Source organism: Mobula birostris, chromosome 3 (genome assembly GCF_030028105.1).
Source record: "Mobula birostris isolate sMobBir1 chromosome 3, sMobBir1.hap1, whole genome shotgun sequence".
NCBI classification, from domain to species: domain Eukaryota; kingdom Metazoa; phylum Chordata; class Chondrichthyes; order Myliobatiformes; family Myliobatidae; genus Mobula; species Mobula birostris.
In genome coordinates, this window is record NC_092372.1 from 58468268 (window position 1) to 58483549 (window position 15282).

Sequence of the window (15282 nt, forward strand, 5' to 3'; positions counted from 1 at the left end):
GGACGATGGTGATGAAAGTGTTGCGAAAGTGGAATTTAAAGGTAGTCATGGGTGGTTTGATCGGTTTCTGAGGCGAGGGCAGCTTCATAGTTTAAGCAGTGGTCCCCAATCTCCGGGCCGCGGACTGATACGTGGCCGCGAAGAATGAAGTTGTGCCCCAGTAGCCGGGACACACCCAGCATATCTTTAAGAAAAAAGCCGAAATAAACAAGCTAATTAATTAGGTGCCTCCTGGCACGTAAATGTCAGCCCAGATCAGAGGCAATTGCCAATTGCGTCAGGTGGTTATTCATATGAGCAAGTGTTTAACTGTGACAAAACTGCAATTTATTGGAGTCTTCCTGATTCCGGTAAGTGAAACTACACTGTACATACATTATTTCTACTTTATATAGGCTGTGTATTTTTACGTGTTATTTGGTATGATTTGGCAGCTTCATAGCTTAAAGGTTACTGGAGAGAGTGTCTCTGCCGAGAGCGTTTCCGCAAGATTTTCGCTGTGCTAGACAGTGCTGCAGAAAAGTATTTCTACTTTATATAGGCTGTGTATTTATCATATCATTCCTGTTTTTACTATATGTTACTGTTATTTTAGGTTTTATGTGTTATTTGGCATGATTTTGTAGGTTATTTTTTGGGTCTGGGAACGCTCAAAAATTTTTCCCATATTAATAAATGGTAATTGCTTATTCACTTTACGACATTCCGGCTTACGAACCGTTTCATAGGAACGCTCTACCTTCGGATAGCGGGGGAAACCTGTATCTAACTTTTCCATGGTTGGGTTCCTGTTCCCCTAGCTTTCTATTTCCCAATTTTTAATACCAAACTGAGTTATTTCTTAACACATCTGCCACAATCTTCTACAATACCGTTAAATCCTGATTACTTAACTACCCTTGCTAACCACTTCATATTGGCATAGGTTCTTACATTCAGGATTTAAAAATATAGTTTCCAAATCATTCCAAATTTTGTTTGATGTTCACTCTGTCATTGAGGTTACATATTAAAGGTTATTAATTAACCATTTCACTATACATTACTAAATCTGGATTGAAGTGGTGGTGGATTGAATAGGAAGGTTAACAGGAGGAGGATAGAAAGGCTACTGTTTCTACCATTAGAGGCAGTTACAAAAATTGATATTGAAAATCTGTGCTGAACATTATAAAATTTAAGCCACATTTCTGACACTATTTTAATTAATTTAATTAAAAGTGATGGTTGCTGTGAGCCATATTTCTTCCTCTTATGTGCTTGCCCTCAACAAAACGAGCAGAGAACTTAGAAATTCTAGATATATTCAAATATGCCACATTGTATCTTTTTTGGAGGAGTACATCTACTTATTTAGCTTGATTTCTCTTAATGTGGGAAACATTATGACAAGCAAACTGAAAAACTCAAACATTAGCTATATATCTAATGATAAATGCATTAGATATTGTTAATTTTACTGCATTCATAATGATGACTATATTTAGAAAAAGAGTAAATTTTTATCATCTTTGTTTATTCTACCAGCAGTAATAACCTTAACACAATGGTATCATTAGCTTCCACCAGATTTGATATGCAGTGTCTTTAATTCAGTCCAATAGTTAAATATTAACTTATTTCATTCAGATTGATGTGAGCTACCAGCAGAAATGCTGGATGTGGGTTCAAGATGTTGGATATAAACATAGATGGGAAGGGTATGGAGAGCTATGGACCAGGTGCATATTGATGGAACAAGGCAGATTAACAGTTTGAACAGACTAGATGGATCGAAGAGCCTGTTTATGTGCTGTGACTCTATGACATTTAAATCTTGGAATAACTGGAAGTGCTTACGTTTCCCTTAATCAGTTTTTCAGCTATTTTGGCCTGCCTTCTCTCCTCTCGGCTTGCTTGCTGTTCACGGAATCCTTTCTGCTTCTGCATTGCCAATGTAATCCATAGAGGTTGGGCAGATTCCACCTTGTCCACAAGCCTTGAACTGTCTAGGGAATGTCTGCTTTGAAGAATTGGTTTTTCTGCAAACATAATATGAAAATGTATTTTTTAACCAGAAGCAAACTAGCTAAACAGATGCACTTATTTTCAGATTATGTCATGTTAATAACAAATTATGAAAATTATAGATGAAAAAGTTTAATTTAAAATCATTTTGAATGAATTGACAATTTGACACAAACTATTCCAAAGGAAATAACTAACAGAACACACACACACACACACACACACACACACACACACACACACACACACACACACACACACACACACACACACACACACACACATACACACACACAAGATTCCACAGACGTCGTTAGTCCAGAGCAACACACAAAATGTTGGTGGATTTAAAAACGTAAACACGAGGAAATCTGCAGATGCTGGAAATTCAAGCAACACACATAAAAATGCTGGTGAATGCAGCAGGCCAGGCAGGATCTATAGGAAGAGGTACAGTCAACGTTTTGGGCTGAGAGGCTTTGTCAGGACTAACTGAAAGAAGAGATAGTACGAGATTTGAAAGTGGGAGAGGGAGGAGGAGACCCGAAATGATAGGAGAAGACAGTAGGGGGAGGGATGGAGCTAAGAGCTGAAAAGTTGATTGGCAAAAGGGATACAAGGCTGGAGAAGGGAGAGGATCATGGGACAGGAGGCCGAGGGAGAAGGAAAGGGAGAGGGGAGCCCAGAGGATGGGCAAGGAGTTATAGTGAGAGGGACAGAGGGAGGAAAAAAAGGGAGAATAAATAAATAAATAAATAAGGGATGGGGTATGAAGGGGAGGCGGGGCATTAACGGAAGTTAGAGAAGTCAATGTTCATGCCACCAGGTTGGAGGCTACCCAGACGGAATATAAGGTGTTGTTCCTCCAACCTGAGTGTGGCTAGAACTCAGTGGGCCAGGCAGCACCTATGGAAATGAGTGAACAGTCAACATTCCTGATGAAGGGTCATGGCCCAAAACATCAACTGTTTATTCATATCCAAAGATGCTGTCTGACCTGCTGAGTTCTGCCAGCATTTTGTGTGTGTTGCTAAGGGAAATAACTTTCATTATATGCTTAATATTTGAATGATCTGAGAAGAAGTCTGGTAAATATCAAGGATGTTTGGAACGCTGACTTTTATCCCATAAAAACCCAGATGAAATCTTGACATTTAAACCATTTTGGGGAAAAAACTGTATAGGAAAAATCAGGGACTTAAATTCATGTGGAATAGATATCCGAATATATTAGCTAAATATTAATTATTACATTTAGTAGGATAACATGGGTATAAAGTAGTTCTCAGGGCAATTTTACTGTTTCTGTCCTCTGCCGTTCCTGAGCAAATGTGACCTACAGAGGAAAACCTATATGAAAAAGAGGAGGACTGACGTCTAATATACAAAAGAAAACAATGTGTGCAAAAAAATAAATACTCAGATCATGAATTGTAAAGAGTTCCTGAAAGTAAGTCTGTAGGTCATAGAATCACTGTGTTTGAAGTAATCCACACCAGTTCAGGAGCCTGATGGTTGTAGGTTAATAACTGTTCCTAAACTTAGTGGTGTAGGATCCAAGGTGGTGTGCACCTCCTGCTTCATGAGAGAATAGGACATGGCCCAAATGCAGGGGTCTTTATAGCACACCGCTCATCACAGGCCTCCATTCTGAGAAATAACCTTCAGCCATCATTTTCTGCTTCCTGCCTCCAAGGCAATTTTGAATCCACCAAATTAACTCTCCATAGATTCTATGGCACCTACCCATCCATACGGAGATTAACGCAATAGAAAGGAAGGACATAAGCCGGGAAGATGTGGAATCGATATGGGTAGAGCTGCATAACACTAAGGGGCAGAAGACGCTGGTGGGAGTTGTGTACAGGCCACCTAACAGTAGTAGTGAGGTCGGAGATGGTATTAAACAGGAAATTAGAAATGTGTGCAATAAAGGAACAGCAGTTATAATGGGTGACTTCAATCTACATGTAGATTGGGTGAACCAAATTGGTAAGGGTGCTGAGGAAGAGGATTTCTTGGAATGTATGCGGGACGGTTTTTTGAACCAACATGTCGAGGAACCAACTAGAGAGCAGGCCATTCTGGACTGGGTTTTGAGCAATGAGGAAGTTAATTAGCAATCTTGTCGTGAGAGGCCCTTTGGGTAAGAGTGACCATAATATGGTGGAATTCTTCATTAAGATGGAGAGTGACATAGTTAATTCAGAAACAAAGGTTCTGAACTTAAAAAGGGGTAACTTTGAAGGTATGAGACGTGAATTAGCTAAGATAGACTGGCAAATGACACTTAAAGGATTGACGGTGGATATGCAATGGCAAGCATTTAAAGGTTGCATGGATGAACTGCAACAAATGTTCATCCCAGTTTGGCAAAAGAATAAATCAAGGAAGGTAGTGCACCCGTGGCTGACAAGAGAAATTAGGGATAGTATCAATTCCAAAGAAGCAGTATACAAATTAGCCATAGAAAGTGGCTCACCTGAGGACTGGGAGAAATTCAGAGTTCAGCAGAGGAGGACAAAGGGCTTAATTAGGAAGGGGAAAAAAGATTATGAGAGAAAACTGGCAGGCAACATAAAAACGGACTGTAAAAGCTTTTATAGGTATGTAAGAAGGAAAAGACTGGTAAAGACAAATGTAGGTCCCCTGCAGGCAGAAACAGGTGAGTTGATTATGGGGAGCAAGGACATGGCAGACCAATTGAATAATTACTTTGGTTCTGTCTTCACTAAGGACGACATAAATAATCTTCCAGAAATAGTAGGGGACAGAGGGTCCGGTGAGATGGAGGAACTGAGCGAAATACATGTTAGTAGGGAAGTGGTGTTAGGTAAATTGAAGGGATTGAAGGCAGATAAATCCCCAGGGCCAGATGGTCTGCATCCCAGGGTGCTTAAGGAAGTAGCCCAAGAAATAGTGGATGCATTAGTGATATTTTTTCAAAACTCGTTAGATTCTGGACTAGTTCCTGAGGATTGGAGGGTGGCTAATGTAACTCCCCTTTTTAAAAAAGGAGGGAGAGAGAAACCGGGGAATTATAGACCGGTTAGCCTAACGTCGGTGGTGGGGAAACTGCTGGAGTCAGTTATCAAGGATGTGATAACAGCACATTTGGAAAGTGGTGAAATGATCGGACAAAGTCAGCATGGATTTGTGAAAGGAAAATCATGTCTGACGAATCTCATAGAATTTTTTGAGGATGTAACTAGTAGAGTGGATAGGGGAGAACCAGTGGATGTGGTATATTTGGATTTTCAGAAGGCTTTTGACAAGGTCCCACACAGGAGATTAGTGTGCAAACTTAAAGCACACGGTATTGGGGGTAAGGTATTGGTGTGGGTGGAGAGTTGGTTAGCAGACAGGAAGCAAAGAGTGGGAATAAACGGGACCTTTTCAGAATGGCAGGCGGTGACTAGTGGGGTACCGCAAGGCTCAGTGCTGGGACCCCAGTTGTTTACAATATATATTAATGACTTGGATGAGGGAATTAAATGCAGCATCTCCAAGTTTGCGGATGACACGAAGCTGGGTGGCAGTGTTAGCTGTGAGGAGGATGCTAAGAGGATGCAGGGTGACTTGGATAGGTTGGGTGAGTGGGCAAATTCATGGCAGATGCAATTTAATGTGGATAAATGTGAAGTTATCCACTTTGGTGGCAAAAATAGGAAAACAGATTATTATCTGAATGGTGGCCGATTAGGAAAAGGGGAGGTGCAACGTGACCTGGGTGTCATTATACACCAGTCATTGAAAGTGGGCATGCAGGTACAGCAGGCGGTGAAAAAGGCGAATGGTATGCTGGCATTTATAGCGAGAGGATTTGAGTACAGGAGCAGGGAGGTACTACTGCAGTTGTACAAGGCCTTGGTGAGACCACACCTGGAGTATTGTGTGCAGTTTTGGTCCCCTAATCTGAGAAAAGACATCCTTGCCATAGAGGGAGTACAGAGAAGGTTCACCAGATTGATTCCTGGGATGGCAGGACTTTCATATGAAGAAAGAATGGATGAACTGGGCTTGTACTCGTTGGAATTTAGAAGATTGAGGGGGGATCTGATTGAAATGTATAAGATCCTTAAGGGATTGGACAGGCTAGATGTAGGAAGATTGTTCCCGATGTTGGGGAAGTCCAGAACGAGGGGTCACAGTTTGAGGATGGAGGGGAAGCCTTTTAGGACCGAGATTAGGAAAAACTTCTTCACACAGAGAGTGGTGAATCTGTGGAATTCTCTGCCACAGGAAACAGTTGAGGCCAGTTCATTGGCTATATTTAAGAGGGAGTTAGATATAGCCCTTGTGGCTACGGGGGTCAGGGGGTATGGAGGGAAGGCTGGGGCGGTGTTCTGAGTTGGATGATCAGCCATGATCATAATAAATGGCGGTGCAGGCTCGAAGGGCCGAATGGCCTACTCCTGCACCTATTTTCTATGTTTCTATGTTTCTATACCAGACTACATAGAACATAGAATAGTACAGCACAGTACAGGTCCTTTGGCCCACAATGTTGTGCCGACCCTCAAACCCTGCCTCCCATCTATTCCCCCCCACCTTAAATTCTTCCATATACCTGTCTAGTATTCTCTTAAACTTCACTAGTGTATCTGCCTCCACCACTTACTCAGGCAGTGCATTCCACGCACCAACCACTCTCTGAGTAAAAAGCCTTCCTCTAATACCCCCTTGAACTTCCCACACCTTACCTTAAAGCCATGTCCTCTTGTATTGAGCAGTGGTGCCCTGGGGAAGAGGTGCTGGCTATCCACTCTATCTATTCCTCTTATTATCTTGTACACCTCTATCGTGTCTCCTCTCATCCTCCTTCTCTCCAAAGAGTAAAGCCCTAGCTCCCTTAATCATGCAGGACCTTGTTGAAGGTAGTTATTAATGAATATGATATAGTTGGGATCACAGAGACATGGCTCCAGGGTGACCAAGGATGGGAGCTCAACATTCAGGGATATTCAATATTCAGGAGGGATAGACATGAAAGAAAAGGAGGTGGGGTGGCATTGCTGGTTAGAGAGGAGATTAACGCAATAGAAAGGAAGGACATTAGCTGGGAGGATGTGGAATCGATATGGGTAGAGCTGCATAACACTAAGGGGCAGAAAATGCTGGTGGGAGTTGTGTACAAGCCACCTAACAGTAGTAGTGAGGTTGGGGATGGCATTAAACAGGAAATTAGAAATGCGTGCAATAAAGGAACAGCAGTTATAATGGGTAACTTCAATCTACATATAGATTGGGTGAACCAAACTGGTAAGGCTGCTGAGGAAGAGGATTTCTTGGAATGTATGTGGGATAGTTTTCTGAACCAACATGTTGAGGAACCAACTAGAGAGCAGGCCATTCTGGACTGGGTATTGAGCAATGAGGAAGGGTTAGTTAGCAATCTTGTCGTGCGAGGCCCCTTGGGTAAGAGTGACCATAATATGGTGGAACTCTTCATTAAGATGGAGACTGATATAATTAATTCAGTAACAAAGGTTCTGAACTTAAAGAAGGGTAACTTTGAAGGTATGATATATGAATTAGCTAAGATAGACTAGCAAATGATACTTAAAGGGTTAAAGGGATATGCAATGGCAAGCATTTAAAGATCGCATGGATGAACTACAACAATCGTTCATCCCAGTTTGGCAAAAGAATAAACCAGGGAAGGTAGTGCACCCGTGGCTGACAAGGGAAATTAGGGATAGTATCAATTCCAAAGAAGAAACTTACAAATTGGCCAGAAAAAGCCGCACACCTGAGGACTGGGAGAAATTCAGAGTCCAGCAGAGGAGGACAGAGGGCTTAATTAGGAAAGGGAAAAAAGTTTATGAGAGAAAGCTGGCAGGGAACATAAAAACTGACTGTAAAAGCTTTTATAGATATGTGAAAGGAAAAAGATTGGTTAAGGCAAATGTAGGTCCCTTACAGTCAGAAACAGGTGAATTGATCATGGGGAACAAGGACATGGCAGACCAATTGAATAACTACTTTGGTTCTGTCTTCACTAAGGAGGACATAAATAATCTTCCGGAAATAGTAGGGGACCAAGGGTCTAGTGAGATGGAGGAACTGAGGGAAATACATGTTAGTAGGGAAGTGGTGTTAGGTAAATTGAAGGGATTGAAGGCAGTTAATCCCCAGGGCCAGATGGTCTGCATCCCAGAGTGCTTAAGGAAGTAGCCCAAGAAATAGTGGATGCATTAGTGATAATTTTTCAAAACTCTTTAGATTCTGGATTCGTTCCTGAGGATTGGGGGGTGGCTAATGTAACCCCGCTTTTTAAAAAAGGAGGGAGAGAGAAACCGGGGAATTATAGACTGGTAAGCCTGACATCGGTGGTGGGGAAAGTGCTAGAGTCAGTTATCAAAGATGTGATAACAGCCCATTTGGAAAGCGGTGAAATCATTGGACAAAGTCAGCATGGATTTGTGAAAGGAAAATCATGTCTGACGAATCTCATAGAATTTTTTGAGGATCTAACTAGTAGAGTGGATAGGGGAGAACCAGTGGATGTGGTATATTTGGATTTTCAAAAGGCTTTTGACAAGGTCCCACACAGGAGGTTAGTGTGCAAACTTAAAGCACACGGTATTGGGGGTAAGGTATTGATGTGGATAGAGAATTGGTTGGCAGACAGGAAGCAAAGAATGGGAATAAACGGGACCTTTTCAGAATGGCAGGCAGTGATGGGTGGGGTACCGCAAGGCTCAGTGCTGGGACCCCAGTTGTTTACAATATATATTAGTGACTTAGACGAGGGAATTAAATGCAGCATCTCCAAGTTTGCGGATGACACGAAGCTGGGCGTCAGTGTTAGCTGTGAGGAGGATGCTAAGAGGATGCAGGGTGACTTGGATAGGTTAGGTGAGTGAGCAAATTCATGGCAGATGCAATTTAATGTGGATAAATGTGAGGTTATCCGCTTTGGTGGCAAGAACAGGAAAACAGATTATTATCTGAAAGGTGGCTGATTAGGAAAAGGAGAGGTGCAACGAGACCTGGGTGTCATTATACACCAGTCATTGAAAGTGGGCATGCAGTTACAGCAGGCAGTGAAAAAGGTGAATGGTATGCTGGCATTCATAGCAAGAGGATTCAAGTACAGGAGCAGGGAGGTACTACTGCAGTTGTACAAGGCCTTGGTGAGACCACACCTGGAGTATTGTGTGCAGTTTTGGTCCCCTAATCTGAGGAAAGACATTCTTGCCATAGAGGGAGTACAAAGAAGGTTCACCAGATTGATTCCTTGGATGGCAGGACTTTCATATGATGAAAGACTGGATCGACTAGGCTTATACTCTCTGGAACTTAGAAGATTGAGGGGGGATCTGATTGAAACGTATAAAATTCTAAAGGGATTGGACAGGCTAGATGCAGGAAGATTGTTCCTGATGTTGGGGAAGTCCAGAACGAGAGGTCACAGTTTGAGGATAAAGGGGAAGCCTTTTAGGACCGAGATGAGGAAAAACTTCTTCACACAGAGAGTGGAGAATCTGTGGAATTCTCTGCCACAGGAAACAGTTGAGGCCAGTTCATTGGCTATATTTAAGAGGGAGTTAGATATGGCTCTTGTGGCTAAAGGGATCAGAGGGTATGGAGGGAAGGCTGGTACAGGGTTCTGAGTTGGATGATCAGCCATGATCATACTGAATGGCGGTGCAGGCTCGAAGGGCCGACTGGCCTACTCCTGCACCTATTTTCTATGTTTCTATGTTTCTACATCTTGTTGAAGCCCAAATTGATAATGTCCACCTGTGTCTACCTTTTTATTTACCTCTTAATAAAAGATTCATCAGACATAACTTCCCATGCACAAAGGTATGTTGACTCCACCTATTCAGACCGTATATACAAATACTACTAGATCCCGTCAGTTAGAATTCCCTACAAATAACTTCCCCACTACTGATATCAGCCTTACTGACTTATAGTTCCATTAATTGCCCTTCCTACCCTTCTTAAACAATGGAACAACAGTAACCACCTTCTAGTCTTCAGGAGCTTTACCAGTGACTAACAATGAAGCAAATTTATCCATGAGGAACTCAACAAATTTCTCCTCTAGCCTCTCAAAAAGTCTGAGGTTGCACTTGGTCAGGCCCTGTGGATTTATCCACCTCAATGTGCTATAAGGCTGTAAATACCTCCCATCTGGTAATATGACTGTCCTCCAAAACACCTCCACTTGTTTCCTTAAACAACCATGAATTTCTTTTCAGTAAATACTGAGGAGAAATGTTCATTTAAATTAATCTTTCTCGGCTGAACTCCAAAGGAACCTGCTCTCTCTCTATCCACCCTTTTACTCTTACTATAGTTATAAAACCTCAGGATTTTCCTTAATCTTACCTGCCAGATTCATCTCATACCATCCCTTTCCCCTCCTGATTTGTTTCTCAAGATTATTCTTATAGTCATCAAGTTATTCACTCATTTCAATCCCCTAAACCCAATAAATGTTTCCTTCTCAAACAAGAGAAACTCTGCAGATGCTAGAAATCTAAGCAACACAGACAAAATGCTGAATGAACCCAGAAGGCCAGGCAACAGCTATGGAAAAAGAGTACGGTCAGCATTTCAGGCTGAGACCCTACATCAGGATTTCATCATATCCTTCTTTTTCTTGACCAGAGTCCTAATATTCCATGTCAGCCAAGGCTTCCTAAACTTGCTCTTCAACCTAACAGAAAAATGCTGCTTCTGGACACTTGATATCAATCACACCCTTAAAAGTTCTCCACTTGTTACTCATTCTTTTCCCTTCACATAGGCTAACCCAAAATCACCTTCTGCTAGATCTTGCTTAATTCTCCCAAAATCAGCTCTTTACTAGTTTATTGGACCTATCCTATCCTGTGCTTCTTCACCACAATTTTTAAAGTTCCACTCTCTCTCCTAACGAGCCGAGCCCCAGCCCCAGCCCCAGCCCCAGCCCCAGCCCCAGCCCCAGCCCCAGCCCCAGCCCCAGCCCACTCCCTCTCACAAAGGTGGCTGTGGTTGACCTTACCTTCTTTTTATTGCCTGTTGTTAATTAACTAATTGGTCAATCAACTATTAACTATTACCAAATCTGCCATTTAAATTCCTGTAGAGTTAAATTCATAAGCAAGACCCAAGATGTGGGTGCATAGAAATAATACAAAAGTAATTCTCTAGATTCCTCACTGTGGGACAAAATAAAGACAATACATGAGGTCATTTCGGTCCATTGTGGACAGAATGCTGCCCTGTTGTCGATAGCACTTTTTGGAGATCACCTTAAATTTAGGTCTAGTATGCTCTCTCAAGAAAATGTGAAAGATCATGTGGTACTATTTCAAATAAATCAGCTAGCACCCAAAATCAAACTACCTGGTGTGCACAATCTGATAGCAATGTTTCTTATAATGACTAAATTTGATAGCACAGGACTTAATTGGTTGTATGGTGCTTTCAGGCAGCTGGGGGCTAAGGGACATAAAAGATGTTTCGTAAATGCAAACTTTAAATTTCCTTAATCATTCAATGTTGAGGAATTGAAAAGCAGAGCCTCTTAACTAAGGGGAATATCTTACCACTGTTAATAGAGCAGAATGGAACCAAAATGGTTGCAACAAGTTCACACTTTGCCTACCTTTCTGAATGGAGTCTGTTTTTTTGTCTGCCCTCCATGGAAGGTTGATGAATGGCAAAAGAGATTTTTTATCTTTTGTTTCTTCTTCATTCTTTAATCTGCATGTTTGCACTGAGGTACCATTCTTCTCATCTTCTTTTCTCATATCTGAATCAAGTGAAGACTTTGTGTTTTTGTGATCTGCAATGTCAATAAAGTCTGTCTTGTTTAAGGTACTGTGAGGGGATGGAGGTGCAGTGAACTGTGTAGGCTTAGGTGCTAAAGCTGGTTTTTGAGATATTTGTGGTCTTGATGAAAGTTTCTCATTCGAAAGTGCGGCAAGTTTAATTTTAATATGCTTTGCCACATCAGCACTACTTAGGTGTGTAATCCCGGTCTGTGAAATGTCTGAAATACTACTTAAGCTGTCTTTCAAAATTTTACTATTCTTATTATTCGTGGTACAAGAGCTTTGCTTACCAGAAACAGTGCATGATTCACTTTCTTTCCCTTTTGCAGCTAGGAAGGCTGGAATGCCGTCCATACTATCTCCAGCACTGTATCTCTTCTTCCTTTTTTGTTCTCCTTGCTGCTCATAGTGGAACCGAAGGGAATAGTGGGTCCTCCGTAATTTTATCCCAAATGGTGATGTATCCATCATCCCCTCAGTTTGAGAGATCACATTTGCTGCTGTTCGGTTACCACTGGGGAGCTGAGCTTGTGGCAGTGAACGCTCTTCCCTTGGTGTTGCAGGAAGACTTGGAACTAAAAATGATGGAAGATCTTTGGCAAACTTGCAACCCTCAGCAGCATCTGTTACCCTAATATTGTGATTTTCTGACTGTGAACCACCTTTTAAGTCTTTGGGTACATCCTGCTCAATATCTCTGGATGTCAAAGACCTGCTGGGTTCAAAAGAATCCATTATGGAATCAGCCACAGGCACATTTTCGCCAGGTGTATTTTTCTTCTCCTTTTCATGAAATATATTTTCTTTAACACTATCACTAACTTTATTGCCATCCGCCCATTTCTGCCATGCGGGTGTTATTGAAAATTTTGCGTTAGCAGATAAAGTTTTTCTCAAACTGCCGTGGGCACTTGGTACTTTGCATGTAGTCCAATCATCACTAAATCTGCCATGGACCCTCCTTTCCTTTTCTTGCAGTCTTTCATTTGAACTTTTAAGAATTTTAGCCCTAATGGTAGCCCACTCATTTAAAGCTCTCGACTCATCAAGTGATTGTCCTGCATTGAACTTCAACTTTCCTATTCTGCTCCTCATATCAGGAGTTGACTTATTTGCTTTTTCAATAAATGGCAAATCAACGGTTTTCTTCTCTTCTGGAAAACCAAGCAATGACTTACAGGCAGTATCTTTAATCTGTTTCAGATCAACAGCAGTACCACAAAGTTGAGCTCCAGTGACCAGAATGGCTGTGTGAGGAACATAACTTGAAGAGGTGAGACCTTTACTTGACTTCGGAGAAGAATGTAAAACAGTAGCATCTAATGAAGGTATAGTTTTTCTTGGAGGTGTCACAGGAGTCAGATTAACTTTTGGAAAGATGATTTGTTTCTCTCCTGAAGCAACTTGAAATGAAAATGGCTGTGACATAGTTTGTCTTTCATCCAGCTCTTTCCATCTAAGTTCTTCTCTTCGTTGCTGCTCTTCCAGTGCCTGAAGGGATTGTTGCTCTTCTTTACTTATCACATTATCATCATTTTGCCTCTCTTCTTCTTCCCTTTGTGGATTCTGCAAATCTGACTGCTGTTTAACCTTCTGCTGATTTTGCTTTTCCAAATCTTTTCTTTGTGCTTCTTCATTAGATTGTTTGTTTCCAGCAGCACTAAGATGCAATTTTCCTTTCTCTTCACTTTGAAACCTCTCTTTTGTCTCCAAACATCTTTCTTCTTTTTCTGTTTTCAAATTCACTTTCTCATGATGTTGCTTTTCTAGTTCCCTATTTTGTTTCACTTCTTCACAAAGTCCCTCCTCAAATTGACAAACTTTTTCCCTTTTTAGTTTACGACACTGTTGCTCTACCTTGCTTAATTTTTCCCCCTCTATTTTTTGTCTCTGTTCTTCATCTTGTAATTTTTGCTCTTCAGTTTCTCTTCGCTTCTCCTCTTCTTCACGAAGTTTTTGCTCCTCCATTTCTCTTTGTTTCTGCTCTTCCTCGTGTAATTTTTGCTCTATTTCCCTTCGTTTCTGTTCTTCACGCAATTCTTGCTCCTCTATTTCTCTTCGTCTCTGTTCTTCCTCGCGTAATTTTTGTTCCTCTATTTCTCTTCGTCTCTGTTCTTCTTCACGCAATTTTTGTTCTTCTATTTCTCTTTGTCTTTGTTCTTCACGCAATTTTCGTTCTTCTATTTCTCTTCGCTGCTCTTCCTCGTGTAATTTTTTTTCCTCTATTTCTCTTCGTCTCTGTTCTTCTTCATGTAATTTTTGCTCCTCTATTTCTCTTTGCCTCTGCTCGAGTAATTTTTGTTCGTCTATTTCTCTTCGTCTCTGTTCTTCTTCACGCAATTTTCGTTCTTCTATTTCTTTTTGTCTCTGTTCTTCATGTAATTTTTGCTCTTCTATTTCTCTTTGCCTCTGCTCTTCTTCAAGTAATCTTTGATCCTCTATTTCTCTTCGTCTCTGCTCTTCTTCACACAATTTTTGTTCCTCTATTTCTCTTCGTCTCTGCTCTTCTTCGCGCAATTTTTGCTCCTCTATTTCTCTTTGTCTCTGCTCTTCCTCACGTAATTTTTGATTCTCCATTTCTCTGCATCTCCATTCTTCCTCTCGTATTTTTTGCTCCTCCATTACTCTTTGTCCTTCCTGCTCTCGTCCTTCTTCCAGTCTCTTTTGTTCTGCAAATTCATATTGTGTTTGGTCTTCTTCATGGAATTTATACTTCTTTGCATCCTCTCTACATCTTTGTTCTTCATCGTTTTGATGTCTTTTTTCTTCATTTTCTTTCCCTTCCACTGCTTTATAATGTTGTTGTCCATTCTCCACATGAATCTGCACCTTTTCTTCTCGGTCACATTCAACTTCATGAACAATCACATTCTGCAACTCCTACAAGATGCAAAGTTTTTAATATATTTTTAAATCTTCAATATAATAGACACAATTTCTTAAATCTTGCAACTTAATCCTCCCCACTTTTCCAGGATATTTCAATTTTGCTGGTAAGAGTCATAAATTAGTGATATATTATTCCACAAAAAAAATCTAGATGTAGACCTTTGATAAATCAGTTCACTCTAGCTTAATATCAAGGGCATAATATGCTTGTTACAAAAAGGGGATAATACCCTTAAAAATCTGTATTTATGAATAGTCTTGTAACCATTGTAACTAGAATATAAATAATAATTCCAATAATTCTAAGTTTTCTACAATACTGAATTATTCTACTTACCCCAGGCAATTATTTAACCTGGTGCCTGTAGAATTAGCAAACAGCTTATAAATGCAGGTCATTTTGGAAAACGTTGAGTAAATTTCTTTGTTTGTAATAACTCAGGAGTGTAAAGGTAGATACATTGGACAGGTGATGAAGAATAAGGATCAACACAGCAACCCAAAGATACGAATGTATAATTCGTGAAATTGCTGTGACAGTAGATAAAAATAAACACTTGCTTTTTAAAAATTTTTGGTTTTATAGGTATAAACATGGTACAAAGAA

General features: G+C 40.8%; 1 protein-coding gene across 1 annotated transcript in view; it reads right to left on the reverse strand.

Moving 5' to 3' along the window:
• Positions 1-15282, reverse strand: part of cracd (capping protein inhibiting regulator of actin dynamics) — a 79341-nt gene that overhangs the window by 24175 nt on the left and 39884 nt on the right. Inside the window, exons 5-6 of the mRNA XM_072251827.1 lie at positions 11618-14666; positions 1840-2021 (exon numbers count right to left, since the gene is read on the reverse strand). Coding sequence (XP_072107928.1) covers positions 1840-2021; positions 11618-14666 — 3231 coding nt within the window. The remainder of the gene's footprint in view (positions 1-1839; positions 2022-11617; positions 14667-15282) is intronic.